The sequence below is a fragment of the Dictyostelium discoideum genome (genome assembly GCF_000004695.1).
Source record: "Dictyostelium discoideum AX4 chromosome 2 chromosome, whole genome shotgun sequence".
Taxonomy (NCBI): Eukaryota; Evosea; class Eumycetozoa; order Dictyosteliales; family Dictyosteliaceae; genus Dictyostelium; species Dictyostelium discoideum.
The window spans coordinates 3676642-3703711 of record NC_007088.5 but is presented as its reverse complement, the minus strand read 5'-3'; the positions used below and the strand labels follow the sequence as shown (position 1 = coordinate 3703711).

The window sequence follows — 27070 nt, the reverse complement described above, 5'->3', positions numbered from 1 at the left end:
TGACAGTAACGAAATAGAAACAATAAATAAAGAAAATAATGTTTTTAAAGAATCAACAATACAACAATTAAATAGTTCAATAGCATTAAATTCAATATCAATACAACAACAACCATCATTATCATCAATAACATATAGCCCTGTAAATAGTAGTAGTAGTAATAATAATAATAGTAATAATAATATTAATAGTAGTAATAATAGTAATAATAGTAATAATAATAATAATAATAATACGTTTAATTCAAGTTTCAATAGTTATAATAGTTATAACTATGGTAGTTTATTACAATCAAATAGCAGTAATTGTAGTAGTAATAATATTAATATTAATAATTGTCCAAATTCCCCAAAAAGATCAACATCATCAATTTCATTAACTTCACTATCTTCGCGCCATTATAATGCAAATTCCAATAACAATAATAATAATAGTGGTGGTAATAATAGTGGTAATAATAAAATTACAATTAATTCATCAACATCAGTATCAGATTTTTCAAGTATACTAACACCATCACCTTCATTATTCGATGTGTCAATGGGAATATTATCAAGTGGACCAAATGGTGGTATGGTCATTGATTTCTCTTGTCGTGATTTTCAAAAGATTCCATCAAGATTGCCATGCGAAAAAGAAAGAATTGAATATTTAAATTGTTCACATAATAATATTTCAATTATTCAAAATGATTTCTTTAATTCTCATTTCATTAATTTAACAACTTTAAATTTTGAAAATAATAAGTAAGTAATATATATATACAATAAATAAAAATGATAAAAATTATATACTAATTATTATTATTAAATTATTATAATTTCAGATTAAAGGCAATACCTAAAACAATTAAAAATTTAAATAGTTTAGTTAATTTAAAATTATCAAATAATAAATTTAAAAAGTTTCCAAAGAAATTGGTAAAGTTAACACAATTAATTAATTTGGATTTATCGAATAATAAGATTGAAAAGGTTACTAAAGAAATTGTACAAATGAAATCATTAAAAGAATTATTCTTACATAATAATCGTATTCATTATTTACCAAATCAAATTTGTGAATTAACTTTATTCACTCTTACATTAGAGCATAATCCATCATTATCATCACCACCTATTAATGTTTGTGAACAAGGTTTAGAATCAATAATTGATTATTTACATAATGAAAAATGTAATAGTAATAGTAATAATAATAATAATAATAATAATAATAATAATAATAATGTTCAATCACAACCAATACCTTTAAAAATAGTTATACCAACTCCACCAATACAATCAATAAATTCAAATCAATTAACATCGAAAAATAATTTTAATAATAATATTAATAATAACAATAATAATAATAACAATAATACATCACAAGCACAAATCCAAACACAATCACCATTAGCATTATCTTCAAATTCATTATCACAATCACAATCAACATTATCATCACCTCAACAAATAACATCACCATCTGCACCATTATCAAATAGTAATAGTAATAGTAGTTTATCAAGTAGTGTTGGTAGTATTGGTTCAGGTGGTGGTGGTGGTTCACCAAAATTATCTAGAAAACATAAATCAACAACAAATATTACAAATTATTTGACTACTAGTGGTGAGCAAAAATTATTTTCATCAAATGGCGACCCAACGATAAATCAATCATGTCCAACATCAATTACCAATACAAATTATAATGTTAATAAAAAGACATCAAGACCACCATCACCTTCACCTTCACCATCTCCTTCAAAAGAAAGGATTGTGGAAGTTCAACAAAATTTATTAAATATTCCTGATAATAAAATCGTCTCAATCAATAGAAAAAATAGTATTGAATCGAAATCAAGTAGTATTTGTGCCACTTTAAATAGTAGTAAATTTATTGACGATGGTAATTCAAAAAATTGTGAATCCTCTGATATTCTATCAACTTCTTCTTCAAATACAAGTATAAGTAATAGTAGTAGTTTAAATAATAATAATGGTAGTACAAATAGTACTTCCACAAGTAATAGTTGTACTAGTGGTAGTGGTAGTGGTAGTGGTAGTGGTAGTGGTAGTGGTGGTAGTACTACAAATAATAGTTTAAATTCACCATTAACACCCTCATCATCATCATCAAGTTTAGATCAACATCATCATCATAATCATCATAGTCAACAATCATTAGAATCACCAATATCGCCAACCTTGGTTTCCACAACAACTCCAAGAACTCCAAAAACCCCCAAAACACCAAAAACCCCAAAAACCCCCAAAACACCAAAAACACCAAAAACTCCAACATCACCATCACTACCATTAACAACACCAATTCAAACTACAACTTCTCTTCAACCACCATTTATCCAACAAAAGAATCATACAGTTTCTTCACCAATATTTGAGAGATTCCTAAGTAAATTTGCTTTAATGAAAAAATCAAAATCAAAATCAAATGCATTGAACAACAGTGGTAATAATGAATCCAATTCCAATCTAACTCCACCTGTAAAAGAAAGAAAATTAAAGAAACATGCCTCATTATCTGAAATTGAAATAAAAAATCAAAAGAAATCAAATGCTCGTAATACATCTAGTAATAATAATAATAATAAAGGTTCAAATAATAAAGATGAACGAAGTGAATTATCACCATCTTATTCGACATTTGAAATTGTTAATAAATCAAAAAATAATGATAATAATAATAAAAATAATAATAATAATAATAATAATAATAATAATAATAATAATAATAATAATAATAATAATAATAATAATAATAATAATAATAATAATGAAAATAATATTAACATAAGAGAAAATATAAATAGTAGTATTGATAAATTATCAATATTACCATCATCACCAACATCACCACCAATTGTTGCAAGTAGTTTCCAAGTTTCATTTACAAATAATTTATTAACTTCACCAACTTTAATTTCAAGTGGTAGTATTACAACAACTACAACAACAACTACAACAACAACTACCACAACAACTACAAGTGTTGAATTGGTTGAAGATTTATCAAATCAAGATAATGATGGTGATCATGAACCATCAATTAAAGATTTAATTGCATCTTTTAACAATGGTAATGGTTTAATTGATATTAATCATTTAAATAATGGTAATAATAGTAGTTATGTTGAAAGAGGTAAAGGTTCAATTATGATACCCTCCCATTTAGATATTAGTGGTGAGTCATTTAGATGTGGTGGTAGTGTATTACAACATCATAATGATATTAATTTCTCTTCAAGTCCGTCACTCTCTTCATCATTTAATTTATCCTCTTCACCATCAATTACTTCAAATATAAATAATAATAATAACAATAATAATAATACATCATTAAATTCTTCAATTTTAAAAGAAAATCATAGAAAAGAAAAAATTAAAATTAATAGATTAAATTTAGAAGAAATTCATCAACATCATTTAAATGGTCATTATAACAATAATAATAATAATAGTAGTAATAATAGTAGTAACAATAATAGTAATAATAATAATAATAATAATAATAGCCATAGTAGTAGAAGTCAAACCTCATCTCCATCAACACCAAATAATCATCATAAGGATAATAAAGAATCTTCAACTCCATCATGTTCAACTCAATCAACACCAGAATTGAAACCAATGTCGCCACCAACAAGTGGTAAATCTTCAAATGGTAAATCATTTTTATCATTATCAGTATCAATTGGTCAAAATCTAATACCAAAATCAATTCAAAAACAACCAATTTTCCAAAAGATGTCATCTGTATTAGACATGAAAAAGAATGGATCAAATTCAAAATCACCAGTAACCTCACCAACATTAGTTAGTACAAAACCATCAATTGTACCTTTATTACAATTACCAGTAAATAATGGAGTTGGTGGTAGTAGTAATAGTCCAATGGTTAATAGAAGTAATAGTGGTGGAGGTAATCCATTATTCTTAAATTTACAATCATTAGGTGGTGGTAGTGGTTCAAATACACCATCAGCTACTTCATCATTGGCTGAATTTAATTCTGCAAATCCTGTTTCACCAAGAGGTCATAGAAATAGAACTCATTTTAGAAATAATTCTTCATCACAAACTCAAGATATTGTTGATTGTTTAATTAATAATAATAACAATAATAATAACAATAATAATAATAACAATAACAATAATAATATTAATAATAATAATAATAATAATAATAATAATAATAATAATAATAATGGTAGTGGAAATAATATTTATAATTATAATAATTATTTAAATTCTCATAATGGTAATAATAATTCATCAGCTGGTATTGGTGGAAATGGTGAAACTTTAACACCACCAATGACAACTAGAACTAGAGAAAGAAGAGGTACAATTTCATCAGAAAGAGATTTAAGAATGTTATGTATTCCAGTTTTAACCGATATTCTAAATGATTTAAATGGCAGAAAATGTTTTAAATCATTCTTACAAACTGAATACTCTCAAGAGAATCTAGATTTTTGGTGTTTGGTTGAATCTTATCATAAATTAGAGAGTAAACGTGAGAAGTTAATTCAATGTGAAAAGATCTATAAAGAATTTATCACTGATAATTCTGCTCAACAAATTAATATACCTGGTACAATCTCAAAACAAATCGAAGAAAATTATAATAACAAAACTTCAATTGATACCATTTTCGATGAGGCTCAATCTGCTATCTTTCAATTAATGGAATGTGATAGTTTTGAAAGATTTAAAAAATCCTCTTTTTATTTCCAATACTATTCTTCCCCAATACCTTCAAATATAAAAAATATTGGTCAAATGGTTTAAATAAATAAATAAATAAACAATAAAGAATAAAATTATTTTTTTTATAAAATAACATATTATTATTTTTATTTTTATTATTGTTATTTTTATTATTATTACTTAATTTTATATAATTATTGTGAAATTAATAATGCAGAATTTTCATTATATTCTTTTTGGTGTTCTATTTGTGAAATTGTATTTATTTGAAAGTTTATAGTAATTTTTGAAAATTCATAAAAAAATGATATTAAATAAAAAAATATTGATAATGCTGATATAATTTTTAAAATTGGTGCTAAATTATCTATAAAAAATTGTAATATAATATCTATTTTTATAATGGTTTTTTTTTTTTTTTTTTTTTAATTATCTAGGTTTTTTTTTTTTTTTTTTTTAAAAAATTAATTAATTTATAAATATACATATATATATATATATATACATACATCCAATAAACACTGATGTTGTTAATGATATTACTCTTCTTAATATTAAAATTCTTTTTGGTAATTTACTAAACTTATGATCCAAATAAGTTTGTGTAAATATATAAATAAAACCAGTAAAAAAAAAAGATGCTGCAAATATTGAATGGACAAGACCGGTATTATGATATTGAAATGATGAAACACCATGTATACATACTCCACATATCAAACCTAAAAAAGTTGAAATTCTATTTAACATTTTTGCTCTATTTTTCTTTTTTTCATTTTCATTCTCATTAAGGATAATATCAATATTAAAATTTTGATTAATATTGTTTTGTAATAAAAAATGTTTTACAAATACAACTATGAACACTAAAAATGCTGAAATTGAAATAAAAAAGGTACCTATGCAACTTTCTAAAATTAATTAAAAAAATTGGTTAAAATTATAATTTTTTCGAAATTATTATTTTAAAAAATGAAAAAATTAATTATTACCAGGACTAAAATCAATTGTATCACTTATGTAGGGAACTGTTCTTCTAATTCCATGAAATAATAAAACTGTTAATGTATATGTTGTAATTAATGTTGATGGTATAAGTATTGCTAATATCCATAATAATACACTTGGTTTTAAACTTGACGAAATCATTTTTTAATGATAAATAAATAAATAATAACAAAAACCAAAAAATAAAAGTAACACACATTTCAACAATTTATTAAAAAAAAAAAAAAAAAAAAAAAAAAAAAAAAAAAAAAATTAATTAATTGGAATTGTGTGTTTTTAAAAAAAAATAACTTAAAAATTGGAGAATGTTGTTTTAATATTTTTACAATTATATAATTTAAAAAGAAAAGATTTTTTTTATTTATAATACCATCAATTTCCAAGAAATTCCAAAAAATTAAAAATTACTGGAAAAATGTAAATTTTTTTAAAAAAAAAATGGATTCTCAATTGATTCTTGGTTTGGCCAATATAAATAGCTCAATTAATTTCGAATTTTTATCATATCAAATATTTTATTATCAAAACAAATTACTTTTTATATTTTTAAATTTATTATTTACTTTTTTTAAAAAAAAAAAAAAAAAAAAATGAAATTTATTTCAAGTTTATTAATTATTTTATCAATAGTTTCGATTTGTTTATCTCAAACTTCTTCATCAGTGTCATCAGTGTCATCTTCTTCTTCTTCATCTCAAGAATGTCTTCCTGGATATTCTGGTGTTAATTGTACATTTAACCATAATGTAACTGGGTATGTTCCTGCATATGCACATGGTGGATATGTATTGTTTTGGGGTGATTTTGGAGAAACACATGATGGATTATCAGTTTTAATTGGTGGTACCACTTGCTCTATATTCGTTGCTTATTTTTGGATGATTAAATGTTATGCTGGAGTATTACCTGAAAATACATTTTATAATGTTACAGTTACTCAAAATGGTATAACATGGTTCCAAGATAACTATTATAGATATCAAACAAATTGTGTAAATGGTGAAACTTTAAATGGTTATTGTCAATGTGAAACTGGTTTCACAGGTGAATTATGTGATGTTGAATCATCACCATACATTAACACAATTAGTAGTTCATCAATCGATGGTGGACATGTTATTGCAGATGGATGGTTTGGTCAAGATCCACAAATTGGAACATTTTCAATTTTAATTGGAAATAAAAAATTAAGAATTGTACAAATTGGATCAACTCGTTTTTCAGGTGTTGCACCACAAGGCAATGGTAGTCAAGATATCACAATTTATAATTCAACAAATAATCAATTACTTTATACTGGTATTAATTCATTTCAATATGATTCAACTCTTTGTTATGGTGATTGCTTTGCTAATGGTATTTGTAATAATGGTGTATGTGAATGTTTTTACCCATGGACTGGTCCATATTGTTTTGAATTTAATTCCTGTCAATGTCCTCAAATTTAACAATATTCTTAATCAAATAAAAAATTTAAAAAATAAAAAAAAATAAATAAAAATTTTCTATTGTATTATTTAAAATGTAATACAATCACTTTTATATTATTATAAACTAAATTATAATTATCCTTATTATTATTATTGTTATATTATTATTTATTTAATGACTTATCTAATAAATATTGAATATTAGCAGGTTCCCACCTATTATTATTATTATTATTATACATAATTAAATCTCTTTCAATTATTATTGGAATCTTATCGAAAATATAAATTTGTTGACCTGAATTTGTTTTCTTTTCAGATGGTATAAATAATAAACCATTTTTAATTGCTAATTGTTCAACCATTTGTTTAGTTGATATATTATCAATATTATTATTATTACTACTATTTAAAGATGGTGATGAAATTGGTTTTATTGGTTGTTGTTGATTTTGTTGTTGATATGAATTATTAATATTATTATTATTATTATTATTATTATTAATATTTGTATTTAAAAGTGAATTAATTTTTTGAGAAATTAAAATTTCATCATCTTTTTGAATGGTTTCATTTGATAATACTTTTTTCATTAAATTTAAAGAAATATTAAATATTGATTTAATTTTATCATTTGAAATGATTTCTTTTGGGAATTGTTTTTTCCAACCACTATACCAATTTGAAATTTCCTCTAAATTTGCATCTGGTGATTTTAACCATTCCAATAAAATTTTTAACCAACGTGTAAAGAAATCCTTTTCTAATATACAAATTATTGTTGATAATGTTATTAATCCAGAATCTAAATTAATATTATCTGTTGTTGTTATTGAATTATTATTATTATTATTATCATTATTGTTATTATTATTATTATTATTATTATTATCATTATTATTTAAATTTGACCATCTTAATAACCATTGAATTTCAATTGGTGATTTTTGATTTGAAGGATTAATTTCTAAATCTTTAATTGATTTTGATAATTTTGGAATGATTGCTCTATTTAATAAAGAATCCATTGAATTTGATTGGAAAATATTTTTCCATGGTGTTAAAATCTTTATTGCAGATTTATCAGAAGGATGCCAATCTTGTAAGGCACTAATTATCTTTTGACGAATTAAAGGATAGAATGATTCCAATTCACTACCTAATAATGGTATCCAAGGTAATAACCAATGATCCAATGGTATAGGATCAGTTCTAGGATCCCATTTCTCTATTGCAACTTTTAATTTTGGTAAAATCGATTGTTCCAATAATGCCTCTTGAATAACGTCTGGTAATGTATCGGACCATGTCGAAATTAGTGTTGCAGCATTTGAAGGTTTCTTTACATCCCATTGACTTCTAAGGTAATTTTTAAACTTTGGTAAAAACAAATCTCTCATAATTAAAAAGTAAACATTGATTTGATATTCACCCAAAACTGATACACTCTCTTGAAAAAGTTGTCTCCATTTCACCATTTCTTTTGAAAGTTTTTTACTAATTTCTAAACTACTATTATCATTATTATCACTATTTGATTCTAATTCCCATTGATTTAATTTCTCCTTTAATAATGGTTCTAATAATTCTTTTTGTAAATTATATAATTTAAAATTTTGATATTCTTTTGGATAATTTGATTTCAATTTCTTGAAAACTTTATATAATTGTTTTAAATCTAATTGCGATTGATCCAATTGTTTCTTTACGGTTGTTATTGTTTCTAAAATCTCTGTTACTTTTTTAATTTGTTCTTTATCATTTTCAATAGTTAATTTCAATTTCTCAACACCTCTTGTTAAATTATTGATTTTATCATTTTCATGTTTAATTTTATTATCTTGATTTTGAATATCAATTTGTTTTAATTTTAATAATAAATCTACATTATGTTTTAATTCACTTAATGGTTTTGATTGATCATCTAATATTGATGTAATATTTTGATATTCTTTATTATGTTGATGATGATGATGATGTTTATGATGTTTGATTTCTTCCATACCTGTATACAATCTTGCTTCTGGACCACGCATATCAATTACAATTTGAGGTGTTGATGATGTTGTTGTTGTTGCTGTTGTTGTGGTAGTTTTCTTTTTAAAAGTTGTTGTAGTTGTTGATTCTAAATGTTCATCAAAATCATATTTTAATTTTGGTTCTTTCTTTTTCCAACCTAATGATCTCTTATTTTCATTATCACTATCAGTATCACCTTCACTTTGATCACTATCGTCGCTATCATCACTACTATTAACATTTAATTCTGTAACAGATGCTAAACCAGCATTTTTAGGTCTAACTTGTACTTTAATTGGTTCAACCATACCGCCACCATCACGACCTAAACCACCTGTACCTTTATAACCCATTTTTGATAATAAAGCTGCACCAATACCACCAACTGGTTTATCTTCAATTGATTTATCATTATCACTATCATCATAATTATTACCACCACCACCACCATATTTATTCTTTTTTTTATTTTTCTTTTCTTTTTTTTCTTTTTTCTCTTTTTTCTTTTGTTTCTTTTCTTTTTTTTCTTTTTTTTTTTTTTTTTTTTCTTCACCGTCATCATCATCGTTGTCAATATTTTCACCATCTTTATTTTTTAATTTATGTTCATTTGGTTCATAAATACCACTTGCAACGAAACCAACTGGTGTTGAATATCTTTTTTTCATTTTATAATATTCCTCCTCTGTCATTTTAGATTCTTCTTCATCTTCATAATCTCCCCATCCATCATTAAATACACCATAGATTGCATCTTCTTTTGTAAATTTTCTTTTTTTTTTTATATCTTCTTTCATTTTTTTTTTTATTTTTTTTTTTTTTTATTATTATGTAAATTAATATGTAAAGCAATTAAAATTAAAATTAAATACTAAAACTTACCATTAAAATTATAAAATTCTTCGTCATCCCCCTCAATATTCATCGTTTGATATTTCTCGATTGTTGAATTTTTGAAAACAAAAAAAAAAAAAAAAAAAAATGAAAACAAAAAAATTCTTTAATTAAAAAAAAAAATAGTATTATGTAATAAAAAAAACATAAAATATTTAATTTTTTTTTTTTTTTTTTTTTTTTTTTTTTTGTTTTTTTTTTGGTAACGGTCCTAGTTTCGTATTTTTTTATTCTTTTCCCATAAGTGCGCTTTTCTTAAAAGATTGAATATAATATATAGATAAATTATAATAAAATAGAAACTCTTTATATTTTATATTACTCTCCGTTATTCCTCTGTTAGAGGTGTCATTGTTTTATATTTTATATAACAACACTATTATTCCTCTGGTAATATAAAATGTAAAACAATGGCACCTCTAACAGAGGAATAACGGTGTTGTAATAGTATAAAGGCACCACAATATAAAAATTAGTGGAATAATAGAGACCATTTTAAAACTCACATGCATTATTATAATTATTATTATTATTTTTTTTTTTTTTTTTTTTTTTTTTTTTTTTTTTTTTTTTAATATCAACATGTAAACTTAAGTTACCAGAATCAGTGCTTCCAAATATAATATCCTTTGACCAATTCATATAATTAATTACAATTTTAATTTTAAATACCAACATATTTAAAACTGCATATAAAAAAAAAAAAATAAATAAATAAATAATACTACATTTTAAAATTAAACTTCATAAATAAAACTAATTAAAAATGGATAAACACTTATTAATCAATTAAAATAATAATAATAATAATATAATAATAATAATAATAATAATAATAATAATAATAATAATAATAATAATAATAATAATAATAATAACAATAATAATAATAATAATAATAACAACACTATATTTTAAAATTAAAATTCTTTGATAATTTAATTTAACAAAATTTTTTTTTTTTTTTTTTTTTTCTTTTTTTTTTTTATTATTATTATTATTATTTTATATTAACAGAACCAATTTCAATATCATTTTGTTTTTTATGATATGGGTCATAATCATCAAAATCTGAATCAGAATCATTATTTTTTGAAAATGCATTTGAATCCATTGTTGATAAAGTTGGTTTACTATTATTATTTTTTTTATTTATATTACTATTGTTAATTGTTGTTGAAGTACCAGCAGTTGTTGATGAATTACCACTCTCAGAAGGTGAATTATTATCCATTGAGAATAATTTAACTTTAATGAATAAAATAAATCTATTATTAAATACAATTGATCTTTTCCAAATTTTAAAAGCTCTCTCATTTAAACCTTGTAAAAAGAAACAATAAATTCCATAAATTCTAATACAATAAATGAAATAGCCTAATGAACCTATAGATGGACCACCAACTGTGCACTTTGAAGGATCATCACTCTCTAATGTACATTGAAAGAATTCATCAATACTACCATATGTATTCTTTGAATTATTATCATTATGAAAATTAAATGCAAATATATAAACAAATGAAAAATAAATTAAAACAATATTTAAAATTGGTTTTATCTCTAATTTCATAATACCACCTCTACCTGTTGCTTTAACAATTTTATAAATCTCATAAATTACTAATCCAATAAATCCTGTACTAATTGTTAATGTTAATCCTAATGGTCCAAAGAAGAGTGTATTTTGTAATACTGCTTTATGTACCCAACAACTTTTAAAAATTTAAAAAAATTAATATTTAATTATAATTATTATTATTATTATTATTATTATTATTATTATTATTATTATTATTATTATTATTATTGTTATTATTATTATTATTATTATTATTATTATTATTATTATTATTTATTGTTTTTTAAATACATACTGAATATTTCCTCTAACCATTCTATAATTTTTAGTTGCTAATGGTATAACACTAAAAATGAAAGAGATTGTAAATGCAATTGGTACATAATATTTTTGTATATTTAATGGTTTAGTAATATATTTAACCCTCCACCATAAATCAAATCCCATATATGCCCAAAATAAAATTGCATTAATTGCAAATAATTGAAAAATGAAACCTGTACTTGAACATAATGGATCTTCAAAAACTGATATTCTAGCACCACCATCTTTAATTAATGCTCTTGGTCCACCTGCAATGAATAGTATTACACCCGATAAACTCATCATGAAAACTGAACCATTAAAAAATCCATACATTCTATCAAAACTTGTAACTTTTGGATTTAGAATAATAAATGTAACTAAAAGATATAATGAACCAAATGTTGATAAAACTGCAAGAGTATTTGATAAATTATAAAGTTGATCCCATTGTTCATTGGTGTAAAGTGGAACGGGATTTGGTACTACACAATTACTAGTTTCGGAAACAAATAAATAACCTCTATCATAATCTGCATCATGATCAGTTGAATTATGATAAAATAAAGGAGGTGGACAATATGATGAATCTAAATTAACCATTGTATTATCTGATAATGGTCCATAGCATTGAACTGTATAATTTGGATTACCAACATCATAATTTGTTAAATTAAATTCTGAATAATTTAATGGAAACATTGGTAACCCACTAACAGGTTCAATTTGATCACAACTAAAATAAAATTTTGGTACACCACATTTAGTTGTAACATTATTACATGTATTATAACAAATCCTTTTTGGTATTGCAATTGTAATATTTGTTTGATTATTTGTAAAACTTTCACATCCTGGTAAATACTTTTTTTTTTTTTTAAAAAATTAGAAACTTAATTTTTTTTTTTTATTTTTTTTTTTTCCCACTTACAATTGAACATAATGTCTTATATGTTAATGAGTCACTTTTACAACCAGATGTACCAATAGCACCTAAAATTCCAAAATATTCATCCAATTTTTTCATTGCATTTTGTTGTGTTGCATTTGATGATACATATATAGAATCTTTTTTATTTTTATTTTTTTTAAGAAAATTAATAATTGATGTATATGCTTTTTTTTTAAAAAATTAATATATAATAACTACCCAAATTATTTAAAAATTTTGAACATGGCGAAGATGGTGTATCTCCTATATATTGCTCACATTTCCCACTTGGATCAATCGGATATATTGTTTGGCTATTTACTTGAAAAACATATAAAATAAAAATAATAATAAATATTGATTTCATTTTTTTATTTTGAAATTTACACAAATTATAAAATTTTATAATTTTTTATTGTTTTTAATTGGTGAAATTATTTTTTTTAAAAAAAAAGATTTTTTAGATTTTTTATTTTTTAAAAAATATAAATATCTCTAGAAATCTACAAACTGTTGACATAATGAAAAAAAAAAAAAAAAAAAAATCAAAAAAAATAAAATATTGCGTAATTGATTCTAAAATATCATATTTTACTCTTAAAAATATCCAAATTATTTGAAAAGGTTTTTAGAATTATAATTCTTTGCTTTTTTTTATTGGTATGATTAAAAAAAAAAAAAAAAAAAATACAAAAAATGTGAATAATATCATAAAAAATATTATTTTCATATTTTTATTTTTATTTTTTTAATCATATTTTTTTTATTCATATTTTAATTTTTATTATTTTTTTTTTTTTTTTTTTTTTTTTTTTTAATCAAATCAATAAAAAAATTAAAATATGAATAAAAAAAATATGATTAAAAAAAAAAAAAAATAAAACCAAGAAATTCTTTAATATTAAAAAAAAAAATCATTAGTTGTGTTTAACATCACTAATGATTATTATTATTTTTTCAATACAAAGGGACAAAAAATTCAAACAAGCACCCCAAGTTAAATTAATATGTAAAAAAAAAAAAAAAAAAATCCTCACATATTAATTTAACTTGGGGTGCTTGTTTAAATTTCTTGTGTCGTATTAAATACGAGTGTTTTTTATAGAAAAAAAAAAAAAAAAAAAAAAAAAAAAAAAAAAAAAACAATTTTTAGTTTTGGTTACCAAGATTTATTTTAAAATATTGTTTTTATTATTTTTATTTCTATTATTTAAATTTTCATAGTGGACATCAACTTGAGTATACTATTCACCTTCTCGTATTGAATTTATATTTCTATAAACTTGGTAAGAGAAAATGATCCCACCATTTTGGACGTGGCGTTGCAAATTATCCAGACCTTCATTATCCATAAATTGATTCAAAACTTCAAAGACTACAAATACATAACAAATCAATTGTTATTTCTCTAACTTATCTGTCTTTAAATGATTTAAAAAATTGCCCTAAAAAGAATTTATAATTGTTTGGTCTTAATAAAAGTTATTAATTTGTAATACATAATTTATTTTTATAATTATTTACTTACAAAACACTTCCTCTTGCCAAATAATTAAAATTATTGGATCCTCTGTATTGAATAATGGATCTTCATTATTCAATAATGGATCTTCACTTTTAAATGGTTTTTTGTCTTTAAAAAGTCGAATATATAATTTTAAAAGAATTGAAAATGGTTGTAAAAAAAAAAAGAAAAATACTTTATTTTGTAATAAAAACAAAATTAACAAAAAAAAAAAAAAAAAAAAAAAAAAAAAAAAATATTAAAAATTATAATATTAAAAATTTGATTAAAAAAAAAAAAAACAAATAAAAAATAAAAAAAAAAAAATAAAAAAAAAATAAAAAGAAATTTGAAGAAACAAATTATTTAGTTAAATGTATTATTTGTTTATAATCGATCAAAATTTTTTTTTTTAACTGTTTAAAATCCATTTTTTTATTAAATTATAATAATAAAATGATCATAAAGATAAAAGTATTAATGCTTATAAATAAACTTAATTTTGAAGATGATGATGGTTTCTCTGAACTATCACTATCGCTATCACTATCACTATCACTATCACTATCACTGTCACTATCACTATCACTATCACTATCACTATCACTATCACTATCACTGGAATCTCTATTCTTAGAACTATTGCTACTAACATCTGAACTACTATCATTACTAGAAGAGGTAGGTTTTGTTATTGAAATTTCAATTGTATTTGATTGTTGTTCACCAACAGTGAAATATAATTGATAAATTTTATCACTTACAAGATTTGAATAGACATTGGCAATTGTTGAAGTGATGTAGTTATTTTTATCTTGTTGATTTTCGAAATAAAATTTTAATGATTTGTTTGAACTTTCTTTTTCAGTAAAGATTGCAAGATTTACATTATCATAATCAAAATCGGAACCATAGATAATTAATACAGAGTCACCATTAATCTCAATAACATCATATGATGTAATTGTTGGTGCATTATAACTATAGGTTATGGTTTCATTAATGTGATTATTTAAAGTTAATTGTTTTTTAATATTTTTACCAACACCTTTTGGAATTGTAATTGTGAATTCTTTATTTGGTATTTCCAATGAGTGACTTTCAGAATCTCCAAAACTATACTCCCAACCTAAATTTGTACCATTAAATTGTAAATTTCCACCAGTTTTTGTTGAAAATGTTGTATTTGATTGAGTGATTTGATTTAAATTATAATCTGAACAATCTCTTGAACTAAAATAAAAACCATTTGGAAGAATTTTTGAATTGAGTTCAAGATCACATTTGAAACAATTTGGTAAATAGGATAATTCATTATTACTTAATGAAAAATCTTTTGGAAGTTGACAATATGATTCTGGAATTGATCCATAAATTGAACTATCAGTTATATAGAAACTCTCTAATGTTTTATAATTTGTTGATATATCTTCCAACTCTGGTAATCCTTGATAAATTTCATTATTTGTTGATGAAAAACTTAAAACATTTGTAAAATCAATTGAATCAATTTCTAAATTACCATCACTTTCAATTATTGAATTAATTGGAAATTTCATACATTTACTACATGTTGAAAATGATGATTCATATCCATTTACAATTCTATATATATATATATATATATATTAAAATTTTGTTAGTATATATATTTTTAGTTTTTTTTTTTTTTTTTTTAAATTAATTACATGTTAATTACAATTTAAAACCTGATAAATAATTTGAAAAATCATAACCATTTGTAAATTTAAAAATTGAATTTGTAAGTGTTAATGATTCAAGTGAATTTGATAAATCATTATCCAATAATAGAAATTCCCAATTAGTCTCTTGTGAATATCCATTAATTGTTAAAGTTTTTAAATAATTGAAATAATTTAAAACTGGTGCTACTGGTGATGAAACTGTACCGTTTGTGGTATAGGAAATTTCATAATTTTCTAAATTTACCAATATTTTTGAAAAAGTTTCTGAAATCTCTTGAGTGAAACTTTGAGGATTTACACCAATTTTTAAAGTTGTTAAACTAAGATTTGGAATTGATAATTTTGAAAAACCAAGTGCATTTTCAATTATTAAAGTTTTTAATTTTGATTCAAACATTGATGATGGTACATTAACTGATACTGTACCTATAAAAAATTCCTCCAATGTATCTTGAAATGTAATTGCACTATTCATTTCATCAAAATATTTATAAAATCTTTTATTTATAATAAAAAAAAAAAAATAAAAATAAAAAAAATAAATATTAGTCCAATTTTTAGTATTTTTTTTTTTTTTTTTTTTTTTTTTTTTGGTTTATAAAAAAAAAAAATACATACACTTTCTTAAGATATTTTAAAGTACCAATATTTTTAATAGCTTCACCATTTCCTCCTATTTATTTTTAATAAAAATTAAAAAAAAAAAAAAAAAATTAATAATTAATTTTTTTTAAACATTATTAAAAAAAAAAAAACAATAACTTACTAATTTTTCCATTTTCATCACCCACATATATTGATGTTAAGTTGGTGAAAATTGCAAAATTTTCAAAGTAACACCAAGTTCCTGACATTGGATTACCTGGTTGAGAAAAATCAACACCTGTAATAATATAGGTATCTTCTGAATCTTCCATTAATTCACAAATGTATGCTCCAGGTTTACAAATATCATCACTTGACAGAGGTTGATTATAACATTGATAATAATTATTTTTGGCAACATTATCAATTAGGGTGCTAACCATTTTGAAACCATAATTTGAAACAAAAAATAATTCTAAAATAAAAATTATTAATAAAAATTTCATTCTTTTTTTTTCCTTTATTTGTTTTGTATGAATGAAAAATAATATCCAAATAAAAAAAATAAAAAAAAAAAAAAAAAACATTTTTGATTTCTTTTATTTAAAATTCTAAAAATATAAAAAAAAACCGATTTGAAAAATATCAAAGAAAATCAACACTAAATTTTTTGCACAAGTCAGTTAAAGAAAAAAAAAAAAAAAAAGTGGGTGATTGAAATATTGATCTGTAATTTTTTTTTTTCTGTAACTGATCGGTGCAAAAAATGAAAACAAGGTTATTATCTGTAACCCCTACAATATATATATACATATATATAACGCCTTAATTCAATCTGATTATTTTAAAATAAAAAAAATTTTATTTATTATATAAAAAAAAATACTCTACCTGACTTTTTCTTTTTTTTTTTTTTTTAATATTTTATTATATTTTTTTTATAAAATTTCTTATTTTCATTTTATTGTTTTTTTAAAATAGATAAATGAGTAACACAATAAAAAATTTAAATTAAATGGTTTTTTACCTTTTTTATTATTTTTTTCGATTATCCAAATTTGACATTAAAAAAAACCAATCAAACCATGTGGTGGCCAATTTTTTTTTTTTTTTTTTTTTTTTTTAATATCCGATATTCTATATCATTTTGTTTTTTCGAGTTCTTTATTTTTATATACCAAATTCATATTAAAAATAAATAAAATCAAGTCATTGTTTTAAAAAAAAAATAAAATCAGATTTTAGTGTTTTTGTAAATTTAAAAAAAACGAATTTTGACAAAAATTATTTTAGTTTTTTTTTTTTTTTTTTTTTTTTTTTTTTTTTTTTTTTTTTTTTTTTTTTTTTTTTACAAAACGAAAAATTTGGCGTTATTACTTTTTCTTTTTTTTTTTTCATTTTCACCCAAGTAATTAGCATTACAATGAATAGTTTAATTCTTAAACTATCAAAACATGGTGCAATCCAACCATATCGAAAAAATAATATAATTAAATTATTTAGGGCCTACAGTACAACTATAAATAGTCAAAACAATAACACTAAAAACATAATTAATAATAATAATAATAATATCAACAATAATAATAATAATATCAACAATAATAAAAATAATATTAGTAATAATAATAATAATAATAATAGTAAAATGGTCATAAATAATAATAATAATAATAATCGTGATTTTCAAAAATCAATTTTATTAATGAATATTAAAGAACTATTTAAAAATAATATTAAACTTGCTATTGAATTGTAAGTTATTATAAAAAACACACACACACACAGTAAAAGATAAATAAATGAATTTTTATTAATAATTAATATACGAAATAATTTAAAATAGATTATCAAAATATTTTAAACAAAATAAATTTAATGACCAAGATGTTGAAATTTTATTCCAATGGTCATTAAATAATAGATATTTTACAAATATAGATTTAATGAATTTATTTTTAAAAAAATTTATTGAAGTAAATAATTTATTAAATATTCAAAAAGTTTTACAAGCTTGTCAAAATTCAAATACAAAAATGAATTTAGAAACCTATATAATATTAATTAGATATTTTACAGTATCAGAAATGATACCAAATTTAAAATCAATAATTAATTCTTTAAATAGGAATGAAGCAATCACTGAAGAAATTGCAAAACTTTATATAAATTCACTTGAACATAATGAAAATTTAACATCTCCATCACCATCATCACAATCATCACCATCATCACCATCACCATCAGTATCATCAGAGTCATCAACATCACCATCAGTATCATCAACATCACCATCAGTATCGTCAGTATTAGTAGCAAAACCAAAATCACATGTATCAATATATTATGATTTATTTTCAGCATATTTAAGTTTAGGTGAAATCTCAACAGCAGAATATTATTTCGATTTGATTAAACCACATCCTGATGCATTTTTTAAATTAATGAAATATTATCAAAGTAGTCCAGATGGTGTTGACTATAGTAGTAAAGTATATAAATTGGCAAATTCAGAACTTCAATATTTATCAAAAGATCTTTTTAAATCTGGTCCATTCTTAAGGATTTTATCAAATCTCCCATTTGAAAAGGTTCAAAAATTGTTAAAGAAATTATATACCGATCAAATCATCTATGAAGATTTAATTGCTTCAATCTTATTATTATATTTAGAGAATAATCCACAATGGGTAATCAATGTATTAGAGAATTTCTCAAAAATCATAACAAAACCTAATTTTTACATTTCATTAGTTAAACAATTAGTTTTAAATAATGATATTCGAGGTATTATTAGAGTATTAACAGAAATTGGTGAAAAAGGTCATGGTTTAAATTCATGTCATTATCAATATATTTTACAATGTTATTTTGAAGGAATTGAAAAAAATAAAGTTAATAACCATAATGAAGAGTTATATTTTGGTAATGAAAATGAAATTGAAAATTTAAATAAAATTTTAAAACATATTGTTAATTTAGATCCAAGTCAAGGTAATATTATGTCGACATTATTATTTTATAATCAAAGCTTTGGTAGTGCCAGTCAATTTCAAGCATTAGTGAATATATTTGAAAAACAACCAACTAAATATATCGATGAAGTTACATCCCAAGTTATTAGAAGTTTCATTCAATTGGATAATTTCGATTTAGCAATGTTATGGTATATTACAAGATTTGAAAAGTATGGTTTAGGTTTAAATAAATCAATTATATTATCATTTTTAAATAATACAAATGATGAAATGGTATATTCACATTACAAAAGACAACATAGATATTATCCAACTAAATTTACAATTAAACCAACTCAAAATGAATCTGATGAAATAACTGCAAATCAAATGAAATCAATCATTGATCAATTTTTAAAAGAACAAGAAATGTTTAAACAACAACATTTTATTAAAGATAATAATAATAAATTATATCAAGATAATAAAAAGAAATCAACAACAATATTAGAACAAGAAGAAGAACAACAACAACAACAACAACAACAACAACAAGTACCTTTAGAAAATTTAGAAATAAATAATAATAATATTATTAAAAATGATGGAAACATTAATAATAATAATAATAATAATAATCAAATAATTAAACAAATTACAAAGAATGTTTATGAATCAAATAAAATATCAACAATTAATGAAACTAATTTACATTTACAAAGTTTATTAAATATGAAATTAAAAGAAATTGAAAATGAAAAGAATGGTATTGGTTTTGAATTTAAAAAGAAAACATTTAATATTAATAAATCCAATTTATCAGAGGAGGAAGAGTCATTAACATTTGCAATTTCAGAAGATAATAAAGAAAAGATATTTTCAATGTTAAAGAATTATTTAAATAATAATATTTTACCACAAAGTAAATTATTGATATCAAGTTATTATAAACTTTGGAAATTAGATGTTGGCTTGTATAGTGAATTAATTGAAATGTCACCACCATTCATTAGGATATTAGTATTCAATTGTCAATTCTATAATGATTTATTAAATTCGAATCCAGATGAAGCATTTAGATTACTTAAACAAGAATCACCATTAAGTATACCCGATACACTATACAATACAATGTTGGAAATTTTCATTAAAGCAAAGAGAATGGACATTTTCATACCATTTTGTAATCTAATGTTATCAACAAATATTGATATTGAACCAACCAATTTAGCAAGAATTAGTAAATCATTAATTCATGAAAATTCCAAAATTGGTAATATAGGTTTAGTTGTAAAGATATATAACCATTTTGAAAATAAACTTGAACAATTAAGAAAGTTAATTAAAAAACAAATGATTAAAGAATATGAAAATAATGATAATGATAATGAAAATGATAATGATATTGATATAGAAGATTTTAATTTTACTGAAGATGATTATGAAAATGATACTCAAGAATATTATATGCAATTTAGTAAAAGATATAGTGCAATGATGTCTCAAACAACTGCAATTTTAATGAATGAAGTAGCTGATTTGGGTCCTGAAATGTTGAGTGATGTAATTATTAGATTAAATGATAATTTGGTGAGAAGAGATCTTGATAACTATAGTTATAGTGCAATTGCTTCAATAATGCGTGCAGTTTCACTCTCCTTTCCATTGGAGCAAGGCTCACCTGTGAAACTTTGGACATCTTATGAAAGACATTTCCCAAACAGATATAAAACCATTTTCTATGAACAATTATTCTATCGTTTACATTTATCAAACAAATCTTATGTGGTCAATTCAATACTCAGAAAGAATGAGAATATTCGTAAATATGTCAATCAAAGATTATTCCAAGCATTTATAGATTACGGTCATAACCATAATAATATGGAGTTGACGGTATTACTATATTCAACAGTGTTTAGAAATCTTCAAGAAATTAATAAAACTCCTCCTTTTAAAATCGAAAGAAGATATCATACATTATTAATAAACTCTTTCGAATGGGTAATGAATCAATGTATTCAAACCACTCATGGGGCCAGTCAATTAAGATCTCTAGATGAACATAAAAATAATTTTGCTTTCTATGAAACTATTTTAAAACATCTAAAAGAAGGTATATTGGTCGCTGATGATTATGTACATAATAAAGATTTGTCTTTATCCGATGAAACCATTAAGTTAATACCTCATTTCGTTTCTTCAATTTTATCTCAACATCAAAAATTAAATCCATCTTTTGATCCAACCTCAATTAAAGTTCCAAAACAAATTGAATCTAAAGATTTAGAAAGTTTTATGTTTGATTTTATTTCCAAAAAGTCAAAAAAATAAAATAAAATAATTTAAAATAAATAATAATAAACTTTTTTTAAATATTTAAATAATTTTTGATTTTATTTTATTTATAAAAAATAAAAATAAATTTTCAATTTAAACAATTATATTAAAAAATATATTAAAAAATAATAATAATAACAATTTTTTTTTTTTTATTAAAAAATGATGAAAAAATCTTTCATTGTGGAAAACAAAATAAAATAAAATAAAATAAAATAAAATAAAATAAAATAAAATAAAATAAAAATAAAATAAAAATAAAAATAAAATAAAAAAAAATAAAAGAAAGAAAATAAAAAGAGTATTTAAAAATAAAAAAAAAAAAAGAGTATTTATAAAAAAAAAAAAGATATTTTTAAACCCAATCACAAACACCTATAACCAAAAAAGGTGCCCCTGGTATGAAAATAAAAAAAAAATAAAATAAAATAAAATTAAAATAAAAACTCATTAATTTGAAAAAAAAATATCCTGAAAAAAAAAAAAAAAAACTTTTTGTAGGAAGTTTTTTACTTTTTATTTTTTTTTTTTCATTAATTTATTCATTTATTTATTTGTATTATTATTATTATTGTTATTATTATTATTATTATTATTTTTATTATTATTATTATTCTTAATTTCTATAAAAAATGTCAGTTCAATTAAAAGATGATTTAAACTTTCGTTTAAGAAGTAAAAAAGCATTAAAAAATAAAGATGGCACAGATGGTTGGTTTTTAGGTGTTTACGATGACGGTTGTATGTATAAATAAAAAAAAAAAATAAAAAAAATTAAAAAAAAAATAAAAGAAATAAAAAAAATAAAAATTAATTATTTTATTTCTAATAATAATGAAAAAAAAAAAAAAAAAAAAAGTAATTTCAAATGGTGGTAATAAAAGTGATAAAACCATTTGGGTATTAAAGAGTGTTCAATCAAGTTTTAATATTATATCAAAAGATGGTAACTATTGTTTAGGTATTGATGATGGATTAAATATGATTACCAATGCTGACCCAAATGGTAATGGTTTATTCATTTTCGATTGGCAACCAAATGGTAGAGTATGTATTCAATCAGTTTTTCATGCTTCAAAAAAGAATAGAACTGGTAAATTTGGTCCACATTTAGGTGTTGATCCACAAGGTGGTTTAATTGGTAATGCTGGTACCGGTGAATGGGGTCAATGGGATATCATACCAATTAGTGAAAGTACAACAACAGTATCTCATTCATCACCTGATACCACCACCACCTCCACCTCCTCCTCTTCTTCCTCTTCAAAACCATCCGCACCACCTTCATCAAATGATAATAAACCAACAATTGTACCCTCTGCTCACCCATCAATTAAATTATTAACCGATTTTGCTAAACATAGAGAATGTAAGTAAAATTAATATAAATATATAATAATGAAAATAAATTATTAAATTATAATTCTTTGTTATTATTATTATTATTATTATTTAGTATGGGGTGAACAATTTTATGTTGAACAAAAATTTACAAAAACAGTTGATGCAAAATTGAAATTTATGGTAAGATTACCAAATTTACAAGTAAAGAAATGGAGTGTAATTGCATGTGCACCACCATCACCATTACAAACTCAAATGATAAAGAAAGCATCTTTAACCATTTATGATAATACTGGTAATAATGAAATTAGTAAAGGTCAATTAATTCAAGCAGGTAGTCATTATGTTATGAGAGCAATGGTAAAGGGCATTGCAAAACAACATAAGATCCATGCTCATTACGATATAGAAGCCGACCTTTACAGTATCTCTTTGAAAAAGATTGTACCCGGTCAATTTATGCCAATGGTTCAACCATTGAATCCACAAGAGAGAGCATACTATTTACAAACCACCAATTTCATCAATTATAATCAACCACAATTTCAACAATGGATTAGGGATAATCAATTGCATCCAATGCTATTGACTGATGGTACCGTTGAATCAGTGTTATGCTATGCATATAGGGTTTTCCTATTCATTAAATTACATTTTGATTATGTTTTAGCAAAAGATGTATTAAGTGGTCGTAAGGCAACCGATACTATCAATGCTAAAAAGTCTGATTGTGGTGGTTTCTCAATTCTCTACTCTTCAATTCTTAGAATGCATGGTATACCAACTCGTATACTAATTGGTAGATGGGCTTTATCAGGTACTGCCGATAAACAAAAGGTCCATGTTGTTGGTGAATTTTATGTTGATGGTTGTGGTTGGGTACCTTTTGATCCAGCTTGTGCAATCACTGCTGATAAAACTGAACCTTTTACAAAATATTTCGCTCAAAACTCTGGTGAATTCATTACTATGCATGTTGAAACAGGTATTCATGGTATTGATAATGGTATAGAATCTAAACATCAAACTATTGACTTTTTACAATCAATTTGTTATTGGGTTGATGGTGAAGGTAATTTCAATAATCAAGAATCTGAAAGTTTATGGACTGTAACTCCTCAACAAAAATAAAACTTTCTTTTTATACATACTTACCTCTCTCTCTTTTTCTTTCCAAAAATTAAACTCTTTTTTTTTTCAAATCAATTCAAATTACATATAATATTATTATTATTACATATAGTAATAATAATAGTATAATTTAAATTTATTAAAAATAAAATAAAATAAAATAATAAAGTAAAAATTTTACTCAAAAAAAAAAAAAAAATACAAAAAAAAAAAAATCAAAAGTAATTATATATTTTACAATGGTATTTGAAATTTTGTTTTTATTATAATTGTTTTTGTAAAGTTGCACTTAAATGATGAGTTAAATCAGTGGTTGTTGTAGTGGCCATATCCATTGTATATGAAAGAGTGTTGGCACTTTGATCAAATGTAAATTTTCTAATAACATTTGTAGTATGTGGTGGTTTAGCAGTTGGTGTTCTTTGAATATTTGTTAATTTAAATGTAAGGATTTCATTATTTTCACCTGTAATTTCTCCATCATATATCTCATTGATACCAGTTGGTTCTGAAATTACCAATTCAACCTTTCCATTTGGTGGAAATCTCATATATCCACTCTCTGAGTGTAAAGGTTGACCATTTACATTCCATGTTTTTTGTCTAATATTATATTAGTATGTTATTATCATTAAAATACATTATTATTACTATTATTTTATTATTGATTTACTTACTGATAAAAAATAAATGGTTTACCATTGTTTGAGAATTCAATCTCTTCTGTATATGTGAATGGTGTAATGGTTGGATATTCACCCTTACCAGAACCTTTAAATTTGCCTAAAAGATATGATACTTTTGAAATATTACTCATTTGGTGATGTGCGAATTAAAAAATTAAAAAAAAAAAAAAAAAAAAAAAAAAAATGAAATTTACAAATTTAATTTAAAAAAAAAAAAAAAAAAAAGGATTTTAAATAAAAAATATAAAGTAAAATAAAATTTTAATTTCTAAGATTACAAATAGTTATTTATTGTTTGTTTATTTTTTTTTTAATTTTTTTTTTTTTTAAATTAAATAATAATATTAAATTTATTGACAACCAAAGATTTGGAGTAAACCTGGAAGAGCGCCTTGCATACCTTTACCAACAGCAACAAAAGACCAATTGTTTGGATTTGATGGATCACGATAAACTTCACCAGCAATGAGGGCAGTGTTTGGACCACCTTCTTGAGAGAGATCGTAACGACAGATATTTCTACCAGTTTCTTGATTGGCAACACGAATGAAAGCTCTTGGTACCATTGTAAAGTTTTGTCTTCTTTCATCGGCTAAATGAATGGTGACAGCGAAAACCAAACGAGTGACGTCTGGTGAAACTGCTTGTAAGTTTACGAGGACAACTTCATCATCACCTTCACCTTGACCTGTTAAATTATCACCTTGATGAGAAACAGAGTTATCTCTTGATACCTTGTTATTGTAGAAAATGAAATCTTGTGAGGTTCTAACTCTACCTTGTGCATTCAACATGAAAACAACTGCATCCAAATCGAATGGTGCAGTTGGTGTGGTGTTTACATCCCAACCTAAACCAATTGTTAATTTTCTAAGAGTTGGATCTTCTTTAGTTAATGAAATTTGTTGATTCTTTACTAATGAAATACCTGCACCTCCTGGTGGTGGTGGTGGTGCGCCATATTGTCCTGCTGGTTGTGGTGCACCATATTGTCCTGCTGGTTGTGGTGCACCATATTGTCCTGCTGGTTGTGGTGCTCCGTATTGACCGGCTGGTTGTTGTTGTGGTGGTGCTCCATATTGACCGGCTGGTTGTTGTTGTGGTGGATAACCTCCTGGTGCTCCTGGTGGTGGTGGAGTTGGATAACCTCCTGGTTGTTGTGGTGCTCCAGTTGGTGGTCTTTGTTGTTGTTGTGGTGGATAGCCTCCTGGTGTTTGTGTAGTATTAGATGGTTGTGGTGGTAAAAATTGATTAGCTTGTGGGTTTGGGTTTGATACACCCGGTGTGGATGATGGTTGTCTATAATAATTATTATTACCTTGTGAACCAGATGGTGGTGGTGGGTTATACATTTTTATTTTTTATATATATAAATTATATATTCTATTAGAAAAAAAAAAAAAAAAGAAAAAAGAAAAAAAAAAAAAAAAAAAATGAAAATTAATAATTTGAAAATTAAAAAAAAAAAAAAAAATAAAAGAAAAATAAATAAAAAATAAAAAATAATAATTTAAAATAAATAAAATTTTAAATTAAAAAAAAAAAAAATAAAAATGGTGAAAATTTTGAAAGTGATAATATTAGATATTTATTGTTTAATATTTACACTGTTGTATGTGGAATAGTTTTTTTATTTTTTAGAATTTTTTTTTTTTTTTCATTATTTTTTTTTTTATTGTTTTTAATTTTTTTTTTTTTTTTTCAATAAAATTTTTTGCTGATATCTCACAAAAGTCTAAAATTCTAAGGTCACCCTCACAAAAAAATGATCAATGGCTGTTTAATTATTAATGCCACCAATACGGAGTGAATTATTATTATAATATATTCATTGAATAATTTTTTTTTTTTTTTTTTTTTTTTTTATTTTTTTTATTTTTTTTATTTTTTTTTTTTATTTTAATTTATTTGAAAATTTTAATACAAAACAA

General features: G+C 22.8%; 10 protein-coding genes across 11 annotated transcripts in view; 4 read left to right on the top strand and 6 right to left on the bottom strand.

The window, feature by feature from the left end:
• The window catches only part of DDB_G0274041 (hypothetical protein), a gene marked incomplete at both ends in the record, with an annotated part of 4817 nt that extends 17 nt beyond the window's left edge, over positions 1-4800 (top strand). Inside the window, 2 exons of the mRNA XM_639287.1 lie at positions 1-747; positions 867-4800. The exon at positions 1-747 is cut by the window's left edge and continues 17 nt beyond it. Coding sequence (XP_644379.1) covers positions 1-747; positions 867-4800 — 4681 coding nt within the window. The remainder of the gene's footprint in view (positions 748-866) is intronic.
• A 113-nt stretch (positions 4801-4913) lies between these two features.
• On the bottom strand, positions 4914-5868 carry DDB_G0274039 (hypothetical protein; the record flags this gene model as incomplete). The annotated part of the gene is made up of 3 exons (XM_639286.1): positions 4914-5110; positions 5229-5630; positions 5712-5868. 3 exons carry the CDS (start codon positions 5866-5868, stop codon positions 4914-4916), a joined length of 756 nt encoding a protein of 251 aa, XP_644378.1.
• A 449-nt stretch (positions 5869-6317) lies between these two features.
• DDB_G0274037 (hypothetical protein) lies at positions 6318-7175 on the top strand (the record flags this gene model as incomplete). Its single annotated transcript, XM_639285.1, has 1 exon — positions 6318-7175. The coding sequence occupies one exon, from the start codon at positions 6318-6320 to the stop codon at positions 7173-7175; it is 858 nt and encodes a 285-aa protein (XP_644377.1).
• A 146-nt stretch (positions 7176-7321) lies between these two features.
• Positions 7322-10101, bottom strand: stip-2 (D111/G-patch domain-containing protein; the record flags this gene model as incomplete). The annotated part of the gene is made up of 2 exons (XM_639284.2): positions 7322-9963; positions 10059-10101. The coding sequence occupies 2 exons, from the start codon at positions 10099-10101 to the stop codon at positions 7322-7324; spliced, it is 2685 nt and encodes an 894-aa protein (XP_644376.2).
• Positions 10102-11070: 969 nt separating this feature from the next.
• On the bottom strand, positions 11071-13253 carry fslM-2 (G-protein-coupled receptor family protein; the record flags this gene model as incomplete). The annotated part of the gene is made up of 4 exons (XM_639283.1): positions 11071-11785; positions 11948-12819; positions 12887-13071; positions 13106-13253. The coding sequence occupies 4 exons, from the start codon at positions 13251-13253 to the stop codon at positions 11071-11073; spliced, it is 1920 nt and encodes a 639-aa protein (XP_644375.1).
• Positions 13254-14833: 1580 nt separating this feature from the next.
• Positions 14834-17187, bottom strand: DDB_G0274031 (hypothetical protein; the record flags this gene model as incomplete). The annotated part of the gene is made up of 4 exons (XM_639282.2): positions 14834-15995; positions 16090-16593; positions 16715-16769; positions 16863-17187. The coding sequence occupies 4 exons, from the start codon at positions 17185-17187 to the stop codon at positions 14834-14836; spliced, it is 2046 nt and encodes a 681-aa protein (XP_644374.2).
• A 917-nt stretch (positions 17188-18104) lies between these two features.
• On the top strand, positions 18105-21972 carry DDB_G0274029 (hypothetical protein; the record flags this gene model as incomplete). Its single annotated transcript, XM_639281.1, has 2 exons — positions 18105-18436; positions 18528-21972. 2 exons carry the CDS (start codon positions 18105-18107, stop codon positions 21970-21972), a joined length of 3777 nt encoding a protein of 1258 aa, XP_644373.1.
• A 638-nt stretch (positions 21973-22610) lies between these two features.
• DDB_G0274027 (hypothetical protein) lies at positions 22611-24453 on the top strand (the record flags this gene model as incomplete). Its single annotated transcript, XM_639280.1, has 3 exons — positions 22611-22719; positions 22838-23347; positions 23435-24453. 3 exons carry the CDS (start codon positions 22611-22613, stop codon positions 24451-24453), a joined length of 1638 nt encoding a protein of 545 aa, XP_644372.1.
• A 263-nt stretch (positions 24454-24716) lies between these two features.
• Positions 24717-25270, bottom strand: DDB_G0274025 (DUF1794 family protein; the record flags this gene model as incomplete). The annotated part of the gene is made up of 2 exons (XM_639279.1): positions 24717-25056; positions 25131-25270. The coding sequence occupies 2 exons, from the start codon at positions 25268-25270 to the stop codon at positions 24717-24719; spliced, it is 480 nt and encodes a 159-aa protein (XP_644371.1).
• Positions 25271-25489: 219 nt separating this feature from the next.
• capA-2 (cAMP-binding protein) lies at positions 25490-26491 on the bottom strand (the record flags this gene model as incomplete). 2 transcript variants are annotated; one of them, XM_002649137.1, is made up of 2 exons in its annotated part: positions 25490-26346; positions 26458-26491. In XM_002649137.1, 2 exons carry the CDS (start codon positions 26489-26491, stop codon positions 25490-25492), a joined length of 891 nt encoding a protein of 296 aa, XP_002649183.1. The 2 variants fall into 2 exon arrangements, with proteins under 2 accessions (XP_002649183.1, XP_644370.1); XM_639278.1 differs by having other exon boundaries at positions 25490-26491.
• Positions 26492-27070: the final 579 nt, after the last annotated feature.